The 22,724-nt window shown below is 45.4% G+C and overlaps 1 protein-coding gene across 5 annotated transcripts in view; it reads right to left on the bottom strand.

Moving 5' to 3' along the window:
- Positions 1-22,724, bottom strand: part of VOPP1 (vesicular, overexpressed in cancer, prosurvival protein 1) — a 104,234-nt gene that overhangs the window by 40,437 nt on the left and 41,073 nt on the right. For all 5 annotated transcript variants that reach the window (XR_001004537.1, XR_001004535.1, XR_001004536.1 and 2 more), the window contains exon 2: positions 13,396-13,454. Coding sequence is in view for 2 of the 5 variants with exons in the window: in XM_011966768.1 (XP_011822158.1) it covers positions 13,396-13,454 (59 nt within the window). In the remaining 3 variants the exon portion in view is untranslated. The remainder of the gene's footprint in view (positions 1-13,395; positions 13,455-22,724) is intronic.

Raw genomic sequence — 22,724 nt, 5'->3', positions numbered from 1 at the left:
TGGGGCGGGGCGGAGGGGGTTGTTGTTCTGGCTTTTCTGGGTAGGTGTTTTTTGTTTTAACAGCTTTATTGATGTATCCTTGATATACAAAGAGCTGTGTACAATCTGATGAGTTTGGTCATATGCAAACACCCAAGATATCACCACAATGAAAGTCTAGGCATAATCTGATTACTTGTAATATTGTACGTCTGCGAGAAACCAGCATTTTAAATAGAACTTTCATCTTTCCAAGCACAAGATTTTAGACCATTTTATCTGTCTTGCTTTCAAGTCAAAAACTTCACAGACCTGACTATGAACTCATGGTTCTTTCTTTCCTGTCAACCTCAGTTGGTAATCCATGTGATGTCAGTATCGTCCTCCTGGCCTGACACGGTTTCCCTGACAGGCAGGGAGGTGCCTGTGTGTTGAGACGTATGGTCCCATTTTGATGATGTTTCAACTCTGATTTAGTCAACACATCCCACGGCAAAGTCAAACATCTCTAGGTTGTAAGGAGGGGGCCATCGCTGCTTTGATGAGGCCTGAGCCCAAGACGTTGAGGGTGGGAAGACGGCTGCCCTGTCAATCATTCCTTCAGAGACAGAGTTATCACCAGAAAATACCTTCTCTGACTTGTATAAACCCAAACTACTTGCATTCAGGGTGGCATACAGGATTTACCTAGGGCAATTTTACTTGTATTTCTACCACGGGAGAAATCATTACAAATGCTTACCAAAATCACTAATATTAGCAGACAAAATGGGGCAGAGAGTGCTCATTTCCTGGTCATTTTAACCCTTCAGTAGCTGCTGCCTTGGAGCCCAGATGCACCCAGAATTAAAGTGAGGAGGTAAGATGGGCCAAGAAGCTCTTAAATTACTGCTGAACTTTGGTAACTATGGAGTTCTTTGTTTTGTTTGTTTTGACCCAAGGTCTCACTGTGTCACCCAGGCTGGAGTGCAGTGGTGCAATCATAGCTCACTGCAGCCTCAAATTCCTTGGCTTAAGTGATCCCTTCACACCAGCCTCCCAAGTAGCTAAAACAACAGGTGCACACCACCATGCCCAGCTAATTTAAAAAATTTTTTGTAAAGATGAGGTTTCACTATGTTGCCCAGGCTGGTCTCCAACTCCTGGCCACAGTGATCTACTTGCCTTGGCCCAAAAGTGTTGGGATTACAGATGTGAACCACTGCACCTGGCCCAGAGTTTTTGAAACTCCACCCTTGTGTTTCTGCGGTAGAGGTTTTCCCTCTTTCTCCTTCCAGTAAACTGCTGATCATTTAAAATTAGTTCTATTCAATCCTATCCTGAAAAACAATCCTCCTAGTTTCTGGCTGACTAAATATAAGGTTAAAAAAATAAATCCTGGCCATATGTCTCTTTCAGAGACACAGTTATTACCAGAAACCACCTTCTCTGGAAGGTGTTTTTCATTTTCCATACAAAAGTGAAAAACAGGAGTCTGCCTATGAGCTCACAGTGAGATCCTGTCGCTATAAAAAACCTTTAAAATTAGCCAGACGTAGTAGCACATACCTACAGTCCTAGTGACTCAGAGCCTGAGGTGAGAGGATCACTTGAGCCAAGGGGTTTGAGGCTGCAGTGAGCTAGTACTGCACCACTGTGTTCCAGCCTGGGTGACAGAGCAAGACCCTGCCCCAAATTTATTATCCATTTTAATTTCATAATAAATTTCCCATCATTGAAATCACACAGGCATGATAAATACTAACGGAATTAGCTGAGTTTGGCAATGAGATCAGGAAGGGAGATAGATTCTAGTACCTAAAAACTCTGGAAACTTACACTGAGGTTCACACCTGGCTTACTTTCTCAGCTCTATTTTTACTTGAGTTGGTCTTAGTCCATTCAGGCTGTTATAACAAAATACCAGAGCTTGGGTAATTTATAAACAACAGAAATTGATTGCTCATAGTTCTGGAGGCTGGGACGCCCAGGATCAAGGTCCAGCAGATTCGATATCCAGTCAGGGCTCCTTGCTTCATAAATGATGTCTTGCTGCTGTGTTCTCACAGGGCAAAAGAGAGCAGGGGAGCTCCCTGCAACCTCTGTTGTAATCCCATTCATGAGGACAGAGCCCTCATGACTTGGTCACTTCCCCAAAGGCCCCACCTCTTACTACTCATACACTGGGTGTTAGGTTCCAACATATGAATTTTGTAAGGACACACATATTCACACTATAGCAGCTGGTTAGCTGTTATATGCAAATGCTCAGAACTCTTAAGTCTGCATTCCAGCTCTGGACTACATCCTGCCCTCTTCCACCTCTGCTGCAAAAGTGAATTCCTCACTGGCTCAATTTCCTGGGTATTCTCCAAGAACTCCAAACTCCACATGTATACATGACATTCTCTACTCAGTCTTCTACTGAATCTTTCCCGGAACCTATTCTTTCCATGGTCTCCCTCTCACTGTCTTCCCAACCAGAAACCTGTGATTTATTTGACTCCCTTTATTTACCTCTGTATCGACTCTCCTGTGAGACGCTTTTCATGACCACCGCCTGTTCCTCAGCCCTGTTTCCACAGGAGTCAGACTGTCTTGCCTTTACTACAACCACAAGCTCCTCCCCTTTAGACCAGAGGACTGTGTTGTCATACTGTTCCTAGACCAAACTGAGGGTCAGGCTGCTATTTCTTAAAGATGCAGATGAACTGGGGAGGAAGAGAATTTTTATTTCTGCAACCAATTACTGGTAGAAGGCCTGGAAATTATGGCCAGACCAACTCAAAATTACAAAGTTTTCCAGAGCTTACATACTTTCTAAGCTATATGTCTACCTGTAAGGTGCATTCATCTAGAGACATAAGGGATTAACTTCTTTTAAACTACAACTATAACTGGAGCCTCAGTAAATTCACATAATCTAAATGGGTCCAGGTGCTGGGGTGATTATCCTTATCTGGTCTCCTGCTAAATCACAGAGGTTTGGGGCGTTCCTTCAGATCCCCAAAAAACTTGTTTGTGGAGGCCTGGGGACTTTCTTCAGACACCAAAAAAAACTTATATAATCCTAAATGGGTCATGTTAAGAATTCCTTCGTTATTTTGTCATGCTTTAAGGCCCAGGAAAGGCCTAGGCAAAACTCCCGGTGGGCTTTTGTTACATCCCAGCCTTTATATAAGGGCACTGGCTTTTTTTAGCTTTTAATATTTAACTTAACCACTCAGTCCGTACTGAAACACTTGTTATGGAGGCCTGTGTTGGTGAGACCTGGCCTGCCACAATGCTGCACGCAGGAGGGAGTCTCAGCCCCTCAGACGGCATTTGAGACTCTTCTCGCCAGGCTTCTCCCTCCTTTTCCCATCTCATCTCCTGCCATCTACCAGGCACCCTGGACTCCAGCCCCGTTGTCCCCACTGTACCCTGCACCTTCATGCTCCCATGCCTGCACTCTTCCCAAATTCTCTGACTGCTCCGTGCTGCTTCAAAGATCAGCCCTGTGAGGTCTCTCCCAACACCATTCCCTGCTCTCCCCGATCTGTCCTGCTCCTCCCTTGGCAGGACCCCCATTTCTACAGTTCTCACCATGTGCAATATTGTGGTTAACTGTTAGAGGCCTCTATCTTCTACACCAGACACGAGCTTGAGAGCAACCCCATCTCATTCCTCTATGCAGAGCCCAGGTATCCACCTTGGTTTCGGAACCTTGTAAAAGTTTTGACTTAAACAGAAGAGATGTTGCAGCAAAAAGGCAACTCAGCAAAGCTGGGAACAATACATTAATTAGTAGGAACTCAAAGCATACAAAGGATACTGATTAAAATGTTAACACAGTGCCGGTGGGGACAGTTTGAAACAGGTGCTCCCAGGCAATGATAGCCTATTATCACGATGACCCTCAGGGAGAGCAGCTGGACAGTATTTAGTAGAATATAAAATAAGCATAAGCTTTGATTCAGCAATTCAATTTCTGCAAATTTACCCCATATAATATGGCCAGCATTAAAATATATGAAACATCGTACCAAATGGAATTTTTAAAGACTATAAATAGCCTGTCTGTTCAAATATGTTCTTGCTACCAAGTGAATTATTAAAAATTTGTTTATGAGCACAGCTTAAAATTTTAGAATGTGAAAGAAAAATATCTTTGTCCCTGCCTTTCTGGATAAACCAATGTACTTCTTACATATATTGATGATACTTCATGTCTCCCTAAAATATATAAAACCAGGCTGTGCCCCGACTGCCTTGGGCACGTGTTGTCAGGACTTCCTGGGGCTGTGACATGGGTGCACGTCTTCAACCTTAGCAAAATAAACTTTCTAAATTAACTGAGACCTGTCTCAGATTTTCTGGGTTTACAAGAATTACAGACAAGGAACTGAGAACCTTCAACAGTCAAACAAAACAAAAACTCCAAAATATAGGCACTACCTGTATAAATGAATGATGAGGCATCCCCAGGAAATATTCTGCTACTATCAAAAAGAATGAGGGGCTTTGTATACTGATTTAGAAGCATACTCACAATGTATAGTTAAAAGGAATCAAGTTCAGCTGGGCGCAGTGGCTCACACCTGTAATCGCAGCACTTTGGGAGGCCAAGGCAGGCGGATCACTTGAGGTCAGGAGTTCGAGACCAGCCTGGCCAACATGGTGAAGCCCCGTCTCTACTAAAAATACAAAAATTAGCCAGGCGTCATGGCACGTGCCTGTAATCCCAGCTACCCAGGAGGCTGAGGCAGGAGAATCACTTGAACCTGGAAGGTGGAGGTTGCAGTGAGCCGAGATCGTGCCACTGTACTCCAGCCTGGGCAAGAGTGAGATTCCATTTCCAAAAAAAAAAGAGAGAGAGAAATCAAGGTCACATTTTAGGGGTCTAAAGCGCTTAAGCAGAAGATCATCAGTGAAAATTTCTCCCTGTTATAGAGAAGGTGTCTTCAACTTACACCAGGAATCTTCATTGATAAATCCAAGAACTGAGAGAAAAGAAATTCTGCTCTTAAATATCTGCCCCCTCCAGGTTGCAACCCGAAAACTGTGCTCCATCTCCTGATGGCAGAACAGTGAGGGTCTGCAGCAGGCATACGGAGCACTCAGCCAGGGAAGCGCCCCCACCCCCACTGCCGTCTTCCACGCATCCTGGAAGGCTCCAGTGCTGTGGGAGGAGAGCTCAGCAAAGGAGTCCAGCTGACTTCTGCACAGAGGGACCTCCCCATCAGGCTCAGAGTCTGCTTGCAGAGCCATAAAGGGTGCCTGCTGGCCAGAGATGACCCTGTGTCCAGGGAGCCTGGGACTGACTCTGGCACCTGCGCTCCTAGCAGGAAGGTAAAGCAGCCCAGTGGCGCTGGCTCTGCCAACCTTGTCTCTGGATCTCGATTTGACACCTGTGAACAGCACTTCATCCACTCACAGCATTAATTATTCACAGCACAGAAATGAACCCAGAGGCAGCCAACAACACAGGGTAATGTAAGCACTTTAAAAGAAGGTTCACACTCCAATAGGAGACTTGGGAATAGGGCCTGAAAGCAGCCTGGTCAAAATCGATAGTGTTGGCAGGAATGGGCTCTGCCTCCTGCTGGATAAGCCCTGGACCCTGGGCTCCTCCAGGACAGGCCCTGCCTCCCTCATCCCTAACTTCCCATCATCCCTACACACCAGCTCCCTCCCACTTTAGTAGCGCTCTGGAAATTACAGGTACTCAGTAAGGCATGACACTGATGATAATATTCCTTAATTCTGTTTCATGGATCCTATCTTCCCTTTATCCAGTGGTATGACAACATGCAACCGTCCATTTTTTCCCTTCCATGCTCTCCTTTGAGCTTGGCCGTGTGTGAATTCCCTATCGTCTTAGTGGAGTTGACTTCTGAGAAGCTTCCCCACATTCTTTCCTTCAATGGTACTTAGATCTGAACGAAAAACTAAAATAAGTGAGCAGACAGAACACCCCGAACCCAAATGCCCTGAAGCTCTGCCCCATCCATGTGGCAGCCAGAGATGTGACCCAGTCATGCAAAAGACCTCTAAAGATGCTGCAGGCCCAGGGAGACCGCATCTCCTGGTGTCAGCTGCCATGTCGGTAAAACTAGCGGAGGATGGTCTTAGGGTTTCCTGGCATTCTACGAGAACGGAGGTAAGTAAAGTAAAACTTCGGAGCCAAATCTTTTCCTCCTCCCAGCTCTTCAAGGGGCCACAGGGCTATTTTCACTTTTAAATCATTGGTGTCCAGTCAAGAATACTCAACCATTTCAAACCCATCCTCAATTTTCTGGGGGACAGAGATTCATTTCAATATATAGTAACAAGAAATTTGCACATCTAAATCGTCAGCTCTCTCTGGCTTATTAAAGTCACATGAAAAAGTCATCGTCTGAAGTCCGGGTAACTGTCAGAAAGCACCTGATATGTCTAAGGAGCCACGAGATCTGGTCCAGTGAGGCCAGGCTCCCAGATCCACCCCAGTGCCTGACTGGAAGCAGCGCCCTTTCTCACACCATCATGTCAGTACCAAGACCTGCAGAAGAAAGAAGACTCACTGGCTTGGAAGGAGACATGAGGTGGTCGCTTTGTACTTGGCAGGCAGGCTGGGCCCTTCATGAGCTAAAATCTATCTCCCATTTGTCACTTGTCTCTGCTACAACACACATGCCTGCTCAGCCATTCATCTTTTATTCTCTAAGCTATAAATTATTCCGAGCAGCCAGTCAGAGTGCTGTGGAATAAGCGGGATGAGACCTTGAAGGTGATCTAGCACAGGAAACTGGGGCCCAGAGAGGTTGGACATTTGCCCAAGATCACACAGCAACCTGATGGCACAGCTGGTCTACAGATGATCTCTTGAATTCCAGTCCCTTAAATATTTTCCATCCCCAAAGACAGCTTTCAGAATCACTCCTTCTGTCTCCAACCTTCCTTAGGCCACCATTTGTCTCTGTTACTAAAGGTATACTGAGGGCCTTCTATGGGCCAGGACCTGTGTTAGCACAGAAGGTATAAAAATCAGCAAGACAGGCTCCCAGTCTAGGGAGGAGACACACAGATGTTTTATTTCAGCAACAGTAGTGCCGTGAAGGAGCATGGTACCCATGCACCAAAGAGGGGTATGGGCTGCAGAGAGGGACCCTCATCCCCAGCTCTCTGGAGATGACACCGTAGCGTGCTTAGGCAAGCACTCCACAAATGTCAGCCATTGCATTCCCAGGCTGTGTATCTGGCAGACTCTGTGTCTCAACTAGTCTGGGACAACTCGGGGCCATCCTCTGCTCTGTCCTGCTGCAAAGGCAGATGCAAAGAAGTGGGCAGGTCTCAGCTGTCCTTGTGGTGAGCTGCGGCTGTGCAGTGCTGCTGGAATGGGCTCTGCCTCCTGCTGGATAAGCCCTGGACCCTGTGTGACATACTTGCACCTCTGTCAGCTGTGGAGGAGCCTCCCGGGGTCCCTGTCCACACCCTGGCATACAGGCATGCCCTGTCACCTCCAGCCTGCTGCTGCCTCCCAAGCCACCACCCTCTCTCTGCTCTTCTGTGCACCAAGTCCTCTTAGGGGTGGCGGCTGTGAGCCAGGTGGCCTCTGGGGGGCTGAGGAGCACCTGGGCTGGAAATCTCAGTGGAGAGGGTGACGTTTCTTATAGTCACTGCTCCTGACCCAAAAGGCCTCCCACTACCCACAAAGGGGTGGTGGTGTCAACTCAGGCACCGAGGAAGGCCCAGGTAACCACTGGCAGATATTGAAGACAGGCTGGGACAGGCTGCCTCCCAGAGCATCACCAACAGCATGCCCGGCAGCGAGGTGAGTTTGTCCCCTGGGGCAGAGGTCCCCAGGTAAAATCAGGGGACCCATCAGCCACCTCTGGACACAGAACCCCCGATCTTCTCCAAGCTCAGTGTTAAAATATGTCAAACAAAACTGCAAATATCAGAAAGAATACAGGCATCCCAAATAGTGACTGAGTCCTTACTCTGTATCTCACAAGCACAGTAGTATTCATACTGCACAGCAACCCAGTGCAGCAGGCACAACAACCCCGCCTTTTTAAAGAGAACTGAAGCCGTAGGCTGAATAGCACCTGGAGCTACCTCCTCCCAAGCCACTCCACTTCCCCTCTGCGCCACAGAAGCAGCAGGCACAGACTCTGTGACAGGCAGGAGCTCCCTGTCACCTGATGAGGAGGATTCAGTGCTGCCCGCAGACACCTGGACATCAGACTGAGCTCCCGGACGTGGACTTGCGTCTAGGCTCTTCTCTGACAAATGCCACCTTAGTCGGCAGCACTTTTCTGGACTGAGAGGGAAGTGTGCTGTTTGCTGCTTTGGATCCTGCAGGACATGCTCCTCGGGCAGTTCCCACCTTTATCTTCTCATCTCTGGGCTCCAGGAAGCTCACACAGTGGCCCGTTTCAGGCCGTGCTGGCAAAGGAGCTGAGGAAGCGAGGCCCGAGCAGAAGCTTGACTCGAGGACAGAATGCAAGCCAAGGGGTGGGAGCTGCTGAAGCCACACAGCCACTTGCTGTTTTTAAACCATGTTACTAAGAGGAGACACCTAGTAAGCCCTGAACCAAAGCACAGAAAGGCACATTTTAATTCAGAGCTCTTGGAAGGGCAGCTTGCAACAGGAAAGGCAGGTAGTGAAGGGAAGTAAAGGGGGAAACATTATTGGAGGGAACAGGAATGTGCTGCTTTTCTGTTCAGATCCCGAAGGGTCTTTTTCTTCGAAAATAAGTATATCTTGTTTATACATGTAATACACAGTCTCCCAGACCAACAGTGGAAAAACATCAAATTAAGGAAATGAAACAAACCTTGATGCAGGGATAGGGTAGAAAGACAGAGATCATTTAGCACAAAGAAATCAGAACAGGTGAGAGTAATTTTTTATGTCTAGGTAGCTACAGTGGCAAACCTACATTTCATTAAAAGAGATCAGTCTCTGTTAGCTTACTAACTGGCACACTGGAATGAAATGCAGGGACAGGCAGAGTAGGGAGAAGGCGGCTGCCACCTGGGATTTCCGGTGAGACAAAATGAAATCAGATTATCAAATATAGGAATAAAATCCCTAAAACAAGTTTGCAACCTAGATGTTCCCTCCTCAATGCATTCTGCATGGTGAGTTACACTCACAAAACAGAGGTGTTGTTTGAAATATATATTTTCTGCAGGGGAAGGAAAAAAAACAACCTCTAACAAAACAGGATGTCACCTTGAGTAAACATATTTGTAAGGAATATCTATTTCGGAGAATCTTAGCACTTTACCCAGATGAAATGAAACATAGAATATACTGGAAATGTACTTTTTAGATGAGATCTGTTATAATTTAAGGTTTTGTTTGTTTGTTTGTTTTGTTTTGTTTTGAGATGGAGTCTCACTCTGTAGCCCAAGCTGGAGTACAGTGGTGTGTCTCACCGCAACCTCTGCCTCTGGGGCTCAAGCGATTCTCACGCCTCAGCCTCCCGAGTAGCTGGAACTACAGGCTTGTGCTACCATGCCCAGTTAATATTTTTTTGGGGGGGGATTTTAGTAGAGACAGGGTTTCACCATGTTGCCCAGAGTGGTCTTGAACTCCTGAGCTCAGGAGATCAGCCCGACTCGGCCTCCCAGAGTGCTGGGATTACAGGCATGAGCCACCGTGTCTGGCCTAATTTAAGTTTTTTTTAATGTAATGTTGAAGATGCTTCAGAAATGACTAGTCACTCTCACATGACTATACCACTGCTGCCTGAGGCACAGGTACCTTCCCCATCCTGCACACCACAACGCAACACAACTGGCACGTCGTGGGCCCTCCACAGACACCTGTGGATGAAAGTGCAGCCGTCACCAGCCCCAGGACAGCACCCTGCACACCGGCCACGTGTTCAGAGGCCAGGCTGGCAGCAGTGTGCAATGGCAGCCCGCCTGCCTCCCTGCATCCCCCTTGGCCGAGGCACCCGGCAGCAGGGCGAGCCTGGGCTAGATGTGAGTCTCCTGTACCTGTACTGCCTTCTGCACCAAGGCAGCAGAGACCACAGTGGGCTTCAGAGATCAACAATAACGTAGCCCTCAAGGTTAACTCTAGGGCAGCTGTGCCTCCTGCAGGTCAAGCACTTCCAGTGGGGGTGTAGCTACCGTCTCTTGCCTGTAGCAGACCTCTCCTTGAGCGAGACAAGCTCGGAATGAGTAGAATACAGCTAAGCAATTTCTATTCATTCCCCTTTAAGAAAAATGCTTCATGACCCCAACTTGATGGACAGCAGAGAAGACAGCTTTGGAGAAGACAGTTTTTGAGTATTAAATATCCGGACTGGTTAGGATATTAGACAAGCCACCCCATGTGTGCTGGCTGGCCCCAAAAAAACAACTTTCTCCTTGACACCACACTGGGTTCACCTCTGTGTCAAGACACTGTGGTCCCTCGCATGTGCAGGGAAATGGCACACTGAGTCTGTAGCACTCATCTCATGAGCATATGTAACACAGAGGTGAGCTGGCCTTGGGTAGGTTATGTTCTTATAGGACTTCTGCACTGGTCATGTGCAAGCCCTGTGCCTCAAACCTGGCAGGTCAGAATTTGCAGTCACATCTCATAGAGGAAGCAGCTGATAAGGTCACAGAGCTGGTAAACAACAGAATGGCGGGATGGGAAGGCTGGTACTAGACAGAGGTGGGGACTGCATCACGTGGGGAAAGTGCTCCATGCTACTGCACGTGTCACCTTAAAATGGTTAATTCTGTTCTTTGAATTTCACCTCAATTAAATAAAAAAGTAACAGAGCAAATATGCACGAACATGATGACCAACATCAGGTGCCACGCACTGGGCCAGGCAGCAGGGTTACAGAATGCACAGGCCATGGCCCCATCCTGAAGCACTCGCCGCGTGGTGCAGTTTGCTGGTGTTGTCAGCACTCTCTCACAGCCAAAACAGCAGGGGAGGAACAAACTCTTATGGGGACAGGGAACTGAGTCAGAAGAGGCTCAGAGAACTGGGGAATGATCAAAGGTCCCCTACGTGGGTCGGCGCTGCTGACTGCATGGTGGGAACTGCAAGGAAATGCATCCGCTCAACATCGAGGATGGCCGCTGTGTGCCGGGCACTATCCTACGCCTTGTTGGGAAGCCAAGTATTCATAACTTGTTGCCCTCATGAGACTCACAAGAAAGAAGGAAGATAAAGCCAGACACTCTCTTGAAAGTCTACTGTTAAAAGGACATTGTTCCTGATGGTTTAAGCAAAAAAGTGACATGGAAATTTAGAAAGACGTGAGAACTGGATGGGAGAAGAGGTTGAAAGGAGACTAGTTAGAAAGTTTCAGCAATGGTTGAGGGACATTCGCAGATCTGGATTTGGGTGAGGACACTGGGAAGAGAGGGGAGAAACAGAAAGACTAGAGGCAGAACAGAGAAGACTAGTGGGTGGGGCTGGGGTTTCCTGGCATCATGAGATCAGAAGACCTTAATTCATGTACAGGGCACAGGACAATGCCGGGGCCTGGAGTAAGTACTTAATAACTGTTACCTGCTGTTATTCTCACACTGAGCTTCATGTTCTCATGGTGACTTCACTTTTCCATTTTTCTGGACAGTGCACCTAGGGAGCTCTGGATCCTTCTCCCCACCATTGGAAGAGAAAAGCACGAAAGGAAACTGGACCACAGGCCTGAGTGACAAAAGCAGGGCTTGTCTTTGTATTCCCTGTCTCCAGTTCAATGCAATGCAAAACACTTTCAAAATATGCAGGGAACAAGTGAATGAATAAAGAACAAATGAACAAGTCAATACAAGAACAGCAATGACCTCTGATGCCCAAGCTCTGACAAAGCTGACCTATAAAACAATTGGAGAAACAGGTTTTTAAGGAAGAGCACACAGGAGGTGGCGAAAGGTCCACATTTGCGCAAGAAGCTGAACGAGGAAATAAACCATACTGATGAAAATTCATTACGCTGAGAAGAACCAAAATATTTTCTCTTCCTGTTATCCCACAATCACTTCTCTTCAACCTGACAACTCTGTAATTAGAGACCAAGTCCTTACGCTGCTGCTTTATTTTCCAAGTGGGGTCTGTCTTTCTGCAGCTGCAGAGGCTTCCTTCCAGGGCCCCCACGCCATAGGGCACATCGACTCCTGCCTGTTAGTATGAAACCAAGATGAGGAACATGGCCAGCTTCCTTGTGCTTCACCCCCCACTCACAGATACACAGCCCTTCCCTCATACACTGGGCTCCTCAAGAATGACAGGTAAGAGCCTGAGCGAGGTGGCTCACGCCTCTAATCCCAGCACTTTGGGAGGCCAAGGCGGGCAGACTGCTTGAGGACAGGAGTTCGAGACCAGCCTGGCCAACAGGGTGAAACCCCGTCTCTACTAAAAAAAGAAAAATTAGCTGGGCGTGATGGCACACGCCTGTAATCTAAGCTACTAGGGAGGCTGAGGCACGAGAATCGCTTGAACTCAAAGAGGCAGGGGCTGCAGTGAGCTGAGATTGTGCCACTGCACTCCAGCCTGGTGACAGAGTAGGACTCCAACTCAAATAATAATAATAATGATAGGTAAGAAAAATGTATGTTTTGGCAGATTAAAAAATAACCCTTTTTCCTATTATATATCTCCTATCCAATTACCCTATATGCTAGAATATATAGTACTTCTGCTAGACTACAATATATATGCCTGAAGAATCTCAGGTTTTACAAAATTCAATACTAAAAATAATAGAGCTTTTGGGAAATTTTGGTTAGGGCATTCCACTCAATACCTAAGGAACTTCAAAACAGAATCAAAAACAGTGACTGATAACCTGGAGAGTTAATATGGTCACCAAGGCAGGTGGCTCCACAGGGCTGGTGGTTACCACAGCAGATATTACAAACATACAAAAACCGCACGAAGAAAATACAGCAATGTCCTCATTACAGAAAGACTGGCAGACACCGAGGGGGCACCGGAAGGATTATAACCCACTCTGAGCCAAGAGCCACAAGAGGCTGTGATGACAGCTCTCTGGGGAGGAGGCCTCAGAGACAGGTGATCATTGTGATTTCCTACACACACACACTGTCACAATGGCTCTGCTGAGGACTGTTTCTTGTCCTGCTCAAGGTCGTAAGTCTGCTCCTATGATTCTTGCTCTCTTTGCCTAAGAAAATGTGTACACGCCAATATAATATTTGCCTTCCACAGACATCTCGCCCCCTTTAAACACTCACAAGTGAGCTCACCTGCATCACAGAACAGGGCACAGGATTTCAGGCTGTCCTCAGTGCAACTGGTCTGAGTGGGCCATACGCCACGGTGAGGTCACCTGCTGATCCCCCAGCGAGGCAGGCCTGGCACCGCAGCAGAGGCTGGGCCACGTCAGGCTTTCCCCATCCCACACCCAGACCTTTAGCAAGACAATTCCCAGAGAAAGGTACGGCCATAGAATGAAACCACAGAAAGGTGCAAATACTTACATATAATAGGTTGGATAGAGTCCTTCAAAATACCAGCAATGCTTTTTGGCTTCCGTGCACTGCAAATAGAAGCAAGAAAAAGTTTATCAGCACTCAGGAATCTGCATGTTGCTGAGTAGCTCTCACAAAGGCAGCAAAGAAGGATGAGAGGATACAGCTTAACCCATGAAAAGCTGGGATATCGGGGCAGACAATGCATTACAGGGAGAGCCGCCCCCTTTCTCATGACTTTCTATTTCTTTAAAACATCTGTTTTTCTATTTTTTCGTAGGCTTTCATATCTCTATATACACTGAGTGTCAGCATTTTATTAAAAAGGTAAATTAAAGACAATCCACTGTTTAAAATGTACTTGGTATGATACTTCAGATTACACAAGAATGCTAGAAATAAAGCACTGCAAAGATTGCCACTGCCCCCCAATTTCTGTTTTAGAAAGACATCTCCAATAGATTTAGCATTTCCAGAGCTGTATATTTCAGAATATGCTAAAGCCGCACTCCGACCTATGTCTGCCAGATGCTATCAGTTACGGTTCACTCCCGGCCCTCTCACGAGAGTGCAGGAAGAGAAAGGAGGAACAAGGAAAGACAATGGGAGCCTCTCCTGGGCCTTCCAGGTTAAGTCCAGCTCCTAACATCCCGGAGGCAGGGCCCAGCCCCCCAGGGCAGGGCAGGGCAGCGCAGCGCAGGTGAGTGTGCACAGGCATCGGAGCAGGGGCCAGATGCCACCTGGAGGCTCTCACAAACCTCCAGCAAGTGAGGCAGGCCAGCATCCCCACTGCTTAGGGAGCTCTCTATGCAGAGATGCTCTTCCTATCTGAACAAGGCTTTTCTAAAATTATTCCATTCATGCTGTCATTTTTGTTTTAAATTCACAACTTCCTACCTCCATGATCTAGTTTATTGGCCCCCATGTGTAAATAAAACCTTCAAAACATTATGGAGCAAAGCTCCCAGCAGCAGGAACACTGGCAAAGGCACGGCAAACAAAGCTTTCTTTGGGCAAGGCAGGGCCGTTCTGCCCAAAGCGCCTCCTCCGATGGGAGGGTGGCTGGATCAGCTCCCTCTTAGCCCGTCCGCAGCCCCAGCAGGTGGACAGCAATCCCCTCCTGCCACAATTGCCCTGCAGCTGGAATGGAGTTAGAGACAGGCCCCACACCTACAGTGGCATGCCATGGGAGAGGTGAGTGCCATCGTCACGCTGGCGACATTTGATGGGTTATGAAAATGACGTGAACCCCTGAATTTTGGAGTATGTGCTTTAAGACACTCAGAAGCATACTCTGGCAGCCTGGAGTGACCTAGTTTTATTAACGGAAAATGAGTTTTATTTAGACTAGGTTAGGTCCTGTCCAGTTTAAGAAATGAAGCTCAGACAACTGACGAAATCAATTTATTTTGGCAAGGAAGAGCAATTTCAGGTCTCTGCCCCAAATTACAATTCATTTCACTAGAGTCTTCTGTGATAAACGGAGAAACCAGGCCTGCCTTCCATGTGTCACTTTAAACGGGTCTCCCTTATTCTCCATCACCACCACCGACAGTCAAACGTTTCTGGAACCTGACACTTAAGTTCCACGCAACCAAGAAGTGAGGCCAGGGAACATCAGAACTCAAGCCTGAAGAGCCCTCCCTGCCTGGGGCCTGGCTGCTCCACGGCTTCTCCTCAGAGACAGGCCACAGTCACGCAGCGAGAGCCGGGCGCACAGCTGGCACTGGAAACAAGGACAGGCTCTGGCCTCTGCAGTGGCCTTTTCTGCAATTCCTCTTGGTCTAAAGCGTTTCCAGATCCAAAGCAGTCACTTGATACTCTGGCAGCACACCTCCATCACTAACGCATTGCATTTCAGAAAGGACTTTTTCTTCCAACCAGACAAAATAATGCCACACATCTGAATGCACATTGTCTCTGGGATACAGCAATACGAGGAATACCACTTTACAAATTAAGGCACCAGAGCCCTTGGTGGGTGTCTTCTTCTGGGTCACACAGCTTCTTTGTGGTAGCAAAATAGCCCCCAGCACAGTGTCTTCTGCACTCAAGAGAGCTCCCCTGAGGAACCCACTCTGCCCACCTCCAGCAAGAACAAAGGCCTCTGAGAACTGGTGTGAGATGATCCCCAAGATATGGTGTTAGTGAAAAAGCATACGCAAAAACAAAAACATACGTCCAGTATGCCATCCTTGATGCAAAAGGAAACATGTACATTTGGCCTGCTTTATACAAAAAGACTCATAGTTTGCACACATCAAAACATCACATGTATCCCATAAATATGTACAATTATTATATACCAATAATTTTTTTTTCAAAAAAAATCACAGGAAGGATAGTGTCAAAATTGATCACAACAACTGGGTCATTCTTGTCATACCCAACTAACAGAGTCAAGGCCAGAGGGGCAAAGCACTCAGGGCACGTAGCACTGCTCCAAAAAGTTATTCTTGGCAAGCCTGGCTGCTGAAACTGCCTGCCCTGACTCTCAGACTAGCTTACCCAGCCCCATCACACACCAGAGAAGGCTTGCCAGCTCCCCAAAACTTTATTTAGTGCCAATGAACAACTCTCTTTCAAAAAATCCCTTACATTTCTCCTTTTTATAAAACTTCTAAACTTCTCTTTGTTCTTCAGACATACTGAAGACCACGCAATATATGGCCCAGACTGCAATGCTCACTTCTTAAACAAAATGTTTTAAATTTAGAGATCTGTCTCTGTAAAAACTAATGAAAATGCTTACCTGTGGGGGGTGGGTGGAGTGGAGTGGAAAAGACAGGGACAAGAGCCAAATTCATCTGAGTATATCTTTTTACATAGTTTGACTTTTGAAATGTTTTTTCATATTCAGATAATAAAGTAGAAAGTATTTTTTAAAATCACTTCTCAGCTGAAAAGATTTATAAAAGACTATTGTGACATGATCACACATGTCCCCTTTAGGCCAGGGACAACAGGGACAACTAAGCAGGGTAGATGCCCGTGAGGTCAGTGTTCACAGGAGACTCGCACAGACACGCACTCTTCTGGGGGCCCTTCTGGGTGAAGGGCATCATTTCCATCCTACTCTTCTTCCCACGTTTTTCTAGGATATTCCCTAACTTCACAGCTGCCTACTTGTTGGTTACTCTTGCTCAGTTACTTGCTAGTAACCTTTTATCGTCTCTCATTAAGCTACACAAAAAAAACATTTTGAAAAATTTAACCCCAGTTTGTTCCTTTACAAAAACTGTTCTTAAGAAAATATTAAGGCTACAAATCTTGAAACATAAAGTACCTTTAAACAGAGTTACCTTGCATTAAGCTATAGTTCCATTTTGTTGCTGTTGAAATTATTGTGTTTGAAATTTGCTAATATCCTGGAAACTGCTTCACTGTTTTTGGTAGCTGGACTTTTGTAGTAGCTTTCTCCTGAGGAATACCAACATCGTAATAATACAGACATACACTATCTCACTACAGTTAATGCAGGGCATGATTCCATTTGATGGTCAGATAATATGAAGAACGCAAAGTCACAGGTCTCATTATTCAACTGAAAAATGCCAAAATGAGGACTCAGAAGTCCTGATAAGTTGTAGTTGAGCCTTTCCTTCAACAAATGCTTGCTAACTGAACACCAGGTGTCAGAGTCAGCCTGTCCAATCCAGGAGGACGCAGCCTTGTGATGGGAATGGAGACCAGGAGGTGGAGAGGCACACGCCTGCCCGAGGAGCCCACAGTTGAGACGGGTGCTGCCAAGTCGAAGTCTGATGAGAAAGGCAGTCTCCGCCTACCAAGTCCAAACTCCAAATCCAGCATCAGCACCAGGACTCAGGACAAAGCCAGACAGCTGGAACTGTGGTCAAAGGGGAGTTTGCCAGGGACAAGTAAGAGGTATCTTCAGAGTACTCCGAACCACCAGCAGGTACGCAGATGTGGCCTCACAAGCAAGTGGGAGGAGGCAGAAAGAAGGCCCCGTGTTGGGTCACACGGAAGCACCAGAGTCATCGGGCAAAGGGGAAGCCACAGGGAAAGGAGGAGCTAAAGAACCAGAGCTCTGGGTTCTGAACCTGACTGCAACCTGCCAGTCACGCCACCAGCCAGTCTGGGTCTCAGTCTCCTCATTTGTAAGAGTATGGACTCTCTTCCCTGCTTTATGAAGAAACTGAGATTGAATGCATTGAAATGCCTGGCCAGACTAGGGCATCGTTTCCTCATCCCACACCAGCTAGCACCTCTGTCCCTAACTGTGTCTTCTCTGGAACAAACAACTTCCAAGGCTCATCTTACGTGGTCTTCTATCATCTAAGCAGAAGCAATGCTTCCAAACCTCTTGAGAACAAAGATTCTAAATATGTAATGCCTTACATGTGTACAGTATTTAGTTTTCCAAAATCTCCCTAAAAGGAACAAACCTCTCTAAAAAAAAAAAAAAAAAAAACCTTAAAATGTATGGAAACTAACGGGGGAAAAAGTGAATTTCCAGGTTTTATGCCCACTCTGGAAAAGTCAGTCTACCCATTTTGCGAAGATACTTCACCATGATTTCTTAAGGACCAACCATCTCTGGAAACAGAAATTGTGTGTGTGAGGAGAGGTCGACTGCTTTCTGTTACCTAGCAGGCATCCTCAGTGTTCAGGAAGCTGTCCTGGGCTCTGGGAAAACAGCAGCCCTGCCTGAGTGCCTGTGGGATACTCCCTCCATGTGCACAGCAGAGACAATACATAGAGCCACATGCTTCTTGAAGAGCTCATGAAAACAGTAACATACAACTTACAAACTATGAACACAGCAGAAGGTGTGGGCTCACGAGGAAACCTTCAGCAGCAACTCCCTTGATGGCATCTACGTTTCACACTGGAGAGGCCTAAAAGACGTCTCTGCTCAGGATGGACTCTGGACGCCTGTGGTTCAAGGACTAGTGTATCTATAGATGTAGTTCAGCCATCCCAAATATAGTTATCCCTATTTAGGCAGGATCTAAATAAGCCCCAGAGAATAAACCCTTGCTGATCTCCACTAGTAATCCTCATAGTAACATAAATTACTCCTCCCTGTGCACTGAGTGAGGAAGGACGCAGGACACCACTGATGATGAGTGCTTCTCCCTTTTCTATCCCAGGCTAAAACAGAGCCACACCATAGGCAGGCACAGCTGACTTGGTAGGAACTGAAGCTTATGACTCTGGGACATGAGGGAGTGGAGAGCAGGGTCAAAGATCCAAAACAACATGGATTTTACCTAAATTCCACCTGTTCTGCTTTTGTTAAGTTCAGGGGATAAGGTGAGATCCTTAGATAAATAGCAGACAAACTTGCAAACCAGCAGCTCACTGACAGGACTCGTCACACTGACCTCTGGAAAGTAAGGATCCTTATGTTACTTATCGCGGCAACGGCTTTGGTCAACAGTCTGTCCCGGGCCAGAAGTCCAGGGTTTGCTTCAGGATGGTGGGACGGCCCCAAGGAAGATCAGCCCAAGGATTCCGTCTTTTTCAAAAGGGAGGGGCCCCCTGCTGTGCCTCGCACTGCTTTTGCATTCATCAAAAGCTGAACTTGACACACAGGCAATGAGATCCCAGCTGCTTTCAGCTCAAGCCCAATTAGAGTGGGCTCGTTACACTCCGCACAGGCTGAGAACAAAGGGAGCCTCGCGGATGCTGGCAGGCTTGATGCTCAGGACCAGGGACAGAAGCAGAGGGCAAGGGGTAGCCTGCTCAATGCACAGAGAAAAATCTATGCAGGCAATGACAGGCAATTATCTCAAGGTCTCTGAATTTCAATTAATAAATAGGACCGACCATGCTTTAAATTCCTGTACTGGAATTTCAATCAGTTCCCTTAATGCTAATTACTTAATCCCCAGGTTTATGGACATTCTGTTTCTCAGGAATGTCTTATCTCCAAGAAAACTTGATTTTTTAGAGATGAGAGTATGAGGTTTCTCACAAGCACCATTTCTTAGAGGGAAGAAAGCAGATAAACTCTTAAGAAAATAACAGAAATAAAAGATCCCCTGTCCTATAGAAGAAACCACACCTGAAATTCATACACGGCCAGCAAATAACAATCAGAGATGAGGCATTATCGTGGAGATTCTGGGGATGCAGGCTGTAAACCTTAAACGAATCCCAACCACAGATCCCGGGGGAAATTCTGTCAACTCTCCCAGACTCTGAACAGCTGGTCTGCTTTACCTACTTTTGTGTTCAACAGAAGGACAGGGGAGGAGACCTCCTCACGGCCCCTCATTCCAGTAGGTAAAAAGCCTCATCCTCAGCAGGTGAAAATTGATCAGTAACCAAACTTAAAAGGTAGAGGCAAAGGAAACTATCTAAATATAATAGGGCTGATATCTTTAAACAATAAAGACTTTACGTGATTCAATGAGAAAAAGAAAAATTCCAACAGGAAAAAAAATAAAAGTGATATGGAAATTTTTCAAAGAAACACAAAAGGCCAATAAACCTATTTTAACAGACAATATTCATTAATAACCAAATATAAATCACCATAGTATGGTTTTTAACCCATCAAATTGGTAATAAAAAAAATCCCATAGTACCCTTTGTAGACAAGGGCATGAGGGGGAAAAAAAAATCACATAATTCTGTTGGGAAAACAAAATGTCTCAAGAAGACAATTTTTCAATATATATAAAAAATCTTGAAAATGTACGTAATTTCAGCAAGTTTAAACAACTGAGAACAAATGTTATTTAAAAAACTAGAAATAACCAACATTTTCAAAATGGGTTTTGCTAACAAAATTATAAGACATCCAAAAGATGTATTTGTAGGTATTTACTATCAGAATGTAGACAAACATAATTAGGAATATTTTGCTAAGATAAAAAGATCAATAAAGTAGTACATCTAGAATTCTATTTTTTGTTATACATTATAGGAAACAGAAAATAATATGGAAAGCCATGTACCAAAATACTGACAACTAATTATGTTTTACTTGGTACTAGAGATGGTTTTTTGGGAAACAGAAAATAATATGGAAAGCCATGTACCGAAATACTGACAACTAATTATGTTCTACTTGGTACTAGAGATGATTGTTTTCCACTATACATTCTGTCAGTCAGTCTCCAAGTTTTCTGTACAGAACTTGTACATTTTATTTTTAAATCTCTATTAAATTTTACTTTAAAATGCAGACCACTTAGTACCCAAAAAAGAAGTGAAAACTGGATATGAAAAGACATTTAAACCAGCCTGGCCAACATGGTAAAACCCCATCTGTACTAAAAATACAAAAATTAGCTGGGCATGGTGGCGCATGCCTGTAATCCCAGCTGCTCGGGAGGCTGAGGCAGGAAAAATCACTTGAACCCGGGAAGCGGAGGTTGCAGTGAGCTGAGATCGCACCACTGTACTCCAGCCCAGGCAACAGAGCAAGCTCTGTCTCAAAAAAAAAAAAAAAAAAAAAAAAAAAAAGAAAAGAAAAATATTTAAAATAAGAAAATATAACTGTTAACAAGAAAGAACATTCTCCAGCTAGGAACGAAATAAAAATTAACAGATAAAGTTTGTGAAATAATATACAAGGCTAGAAAGGGTGTACTCAAACAAATACAGAGTCAGCAATTAAAGCTGTATTCATAGAAAGTTTATCATGGAAAATGTTCATTTCATATAGTTAATTTAAACACATTATATATATTTAATTTCAACAATGTAAAAATAAACATATTCATAGAAGAATGAATGTAACAGCATAAGCCTAAATTCACAGTGTTATATTTGGATGGTGCGATTTCTTTTTAAAATATCTCTCTACTGAAGCCTTCAATTCTGATGATAGAGGCTGTTGTGGCAAGAGACAAGGGACACATAAGAATCCTCAATGGGCCGGACGCAGTGGCTTATGCCTATAATCCCAACACTTTGGGAGGCCAAGGCTGGCAGATCACAACGTCAGGAGATCGAGACCATCCTGGCTAACACAGTGAAACCCCATTCTCTACTAGAAATACAAAAAATTAGCCGGGTGTGGTGGTGCTTGCCTGTAGTCTCAGTTACTTGGGAGGCTGAGGCAGGAGAATCGCTTGAACCTGGGAGGCAGAGGTTGCAGTGAGCTGAGATGGGGCCACTCTACTCTGGCCTGGGTGACAGAGAGACATTCCATCTCCCAAAAAAAAAAAAAAAAAAAAAGTCCTCAATGAGTGCAAAGGACTGGATTCGCTGCAAGACCCAACACACATGTGCACCCAGGAGCTCCCACTCATGTCCACTGAAAACAAGCATTCTGAAAACTATGCTATCTTTTAAAACATAATTATCAATATAAATCACATTTTATGATACTTGGATCAGGTGATCCAAGTTCCAGCTCAATTTACTTAGCTTTAGTTTATACACTATAAAATCACTCATTTTCAAGACACAGTTTGATGAGTTTTAGGAAATGTATATAGCTGTGCCTCCACCACCCCAATCCAGCTTCAGAACCTTTCCTTCACTTCAGAGAGTTCCCTCATGTTGTTCTGTAGTCAATTCCAACTCCTACCCCAGCCCCCAGGCAATACTGATCTGCTTTCTATCTTTATCCATAGTCTTGCCTTTGCTATATGGTTCAATTAAAGAAAATCATACAACTTACAGTCTCTTATGTCTGGATTGCATGTTGCTGCACATACCAGCAATTCATTCCTTTCTAGTGTTGAACAATATTCCATTCTATGAAGGCACCACATTTTGTTTATCCATTCACCAGCTCATGGATATCTGGGTTGATACTGCATTTTGGCTGCTATCAATAATGCTGCTATATCCATTTGTATACAGGTCCTTGCATGGACAGATGTCTTAACTTCTTGGGTACACACCAAGAAAAGTGGAATGGGTACGTACATTCCACTCCAAGACCTGGAGTGGAACTGTCAGGTCACACAGTAACTCCTTACATAACTTGTTGAGAGATCGTCAAACTATTTTGAAAGCAGCTGCACTACTTTACATTCCCATCAACAATCTAAGAGGGCTCCAGTCTCTCCACATCGTCACTAACACTTATTATCTGTTTTTTGGTATTAGCCATCTGGTACTGTACTGGTATCTCATCGTGATTTTAATTGGTATTTCCCTTATGACCAATGATGTAGAGACTCTTTTTATTCCAGCTCAATGAGAAGGCAAAAACCAGTGGCTGCCATACATGGAATGCCTGTGATCCAACAGGTGTTTTTCATGTGAAATCTCACTTAACATCGTAACAACCCTGAGAATTAGGTGGTTTACAAATGAGGAAACTAAGGTCTCAGAGAGGTGAACTGACTTGCAAAGGTGACACAGGAGCAAGCTGAAAGTCGGTATTTGACTTCAGGTCTGTTGGT

This window comes from Mandrillus leucophaeus, unplaced genomic scaffold (genome assembly GCF_000951045.1).
Source record: "Mandrillus leucophaeus isolate KB7577 unplaced genomic scaffold, Mleu.le_1.0 Scaffold772, whole genome shotgun sequence".
In the NCBI taxonomy this organism is placed as follows: domain Eukaryota; kingdom Metazoa; phylum Chordata; class Mammalia; order Primates; family Cercopithecidae; genus Mandrillus; species Mandrillus leucophaeus.
The sequence above is the reverse complement of the archived record's forward strand: the minus strand, read 5'-3'. Positions and strand labels throughout refer to the sequence as shown.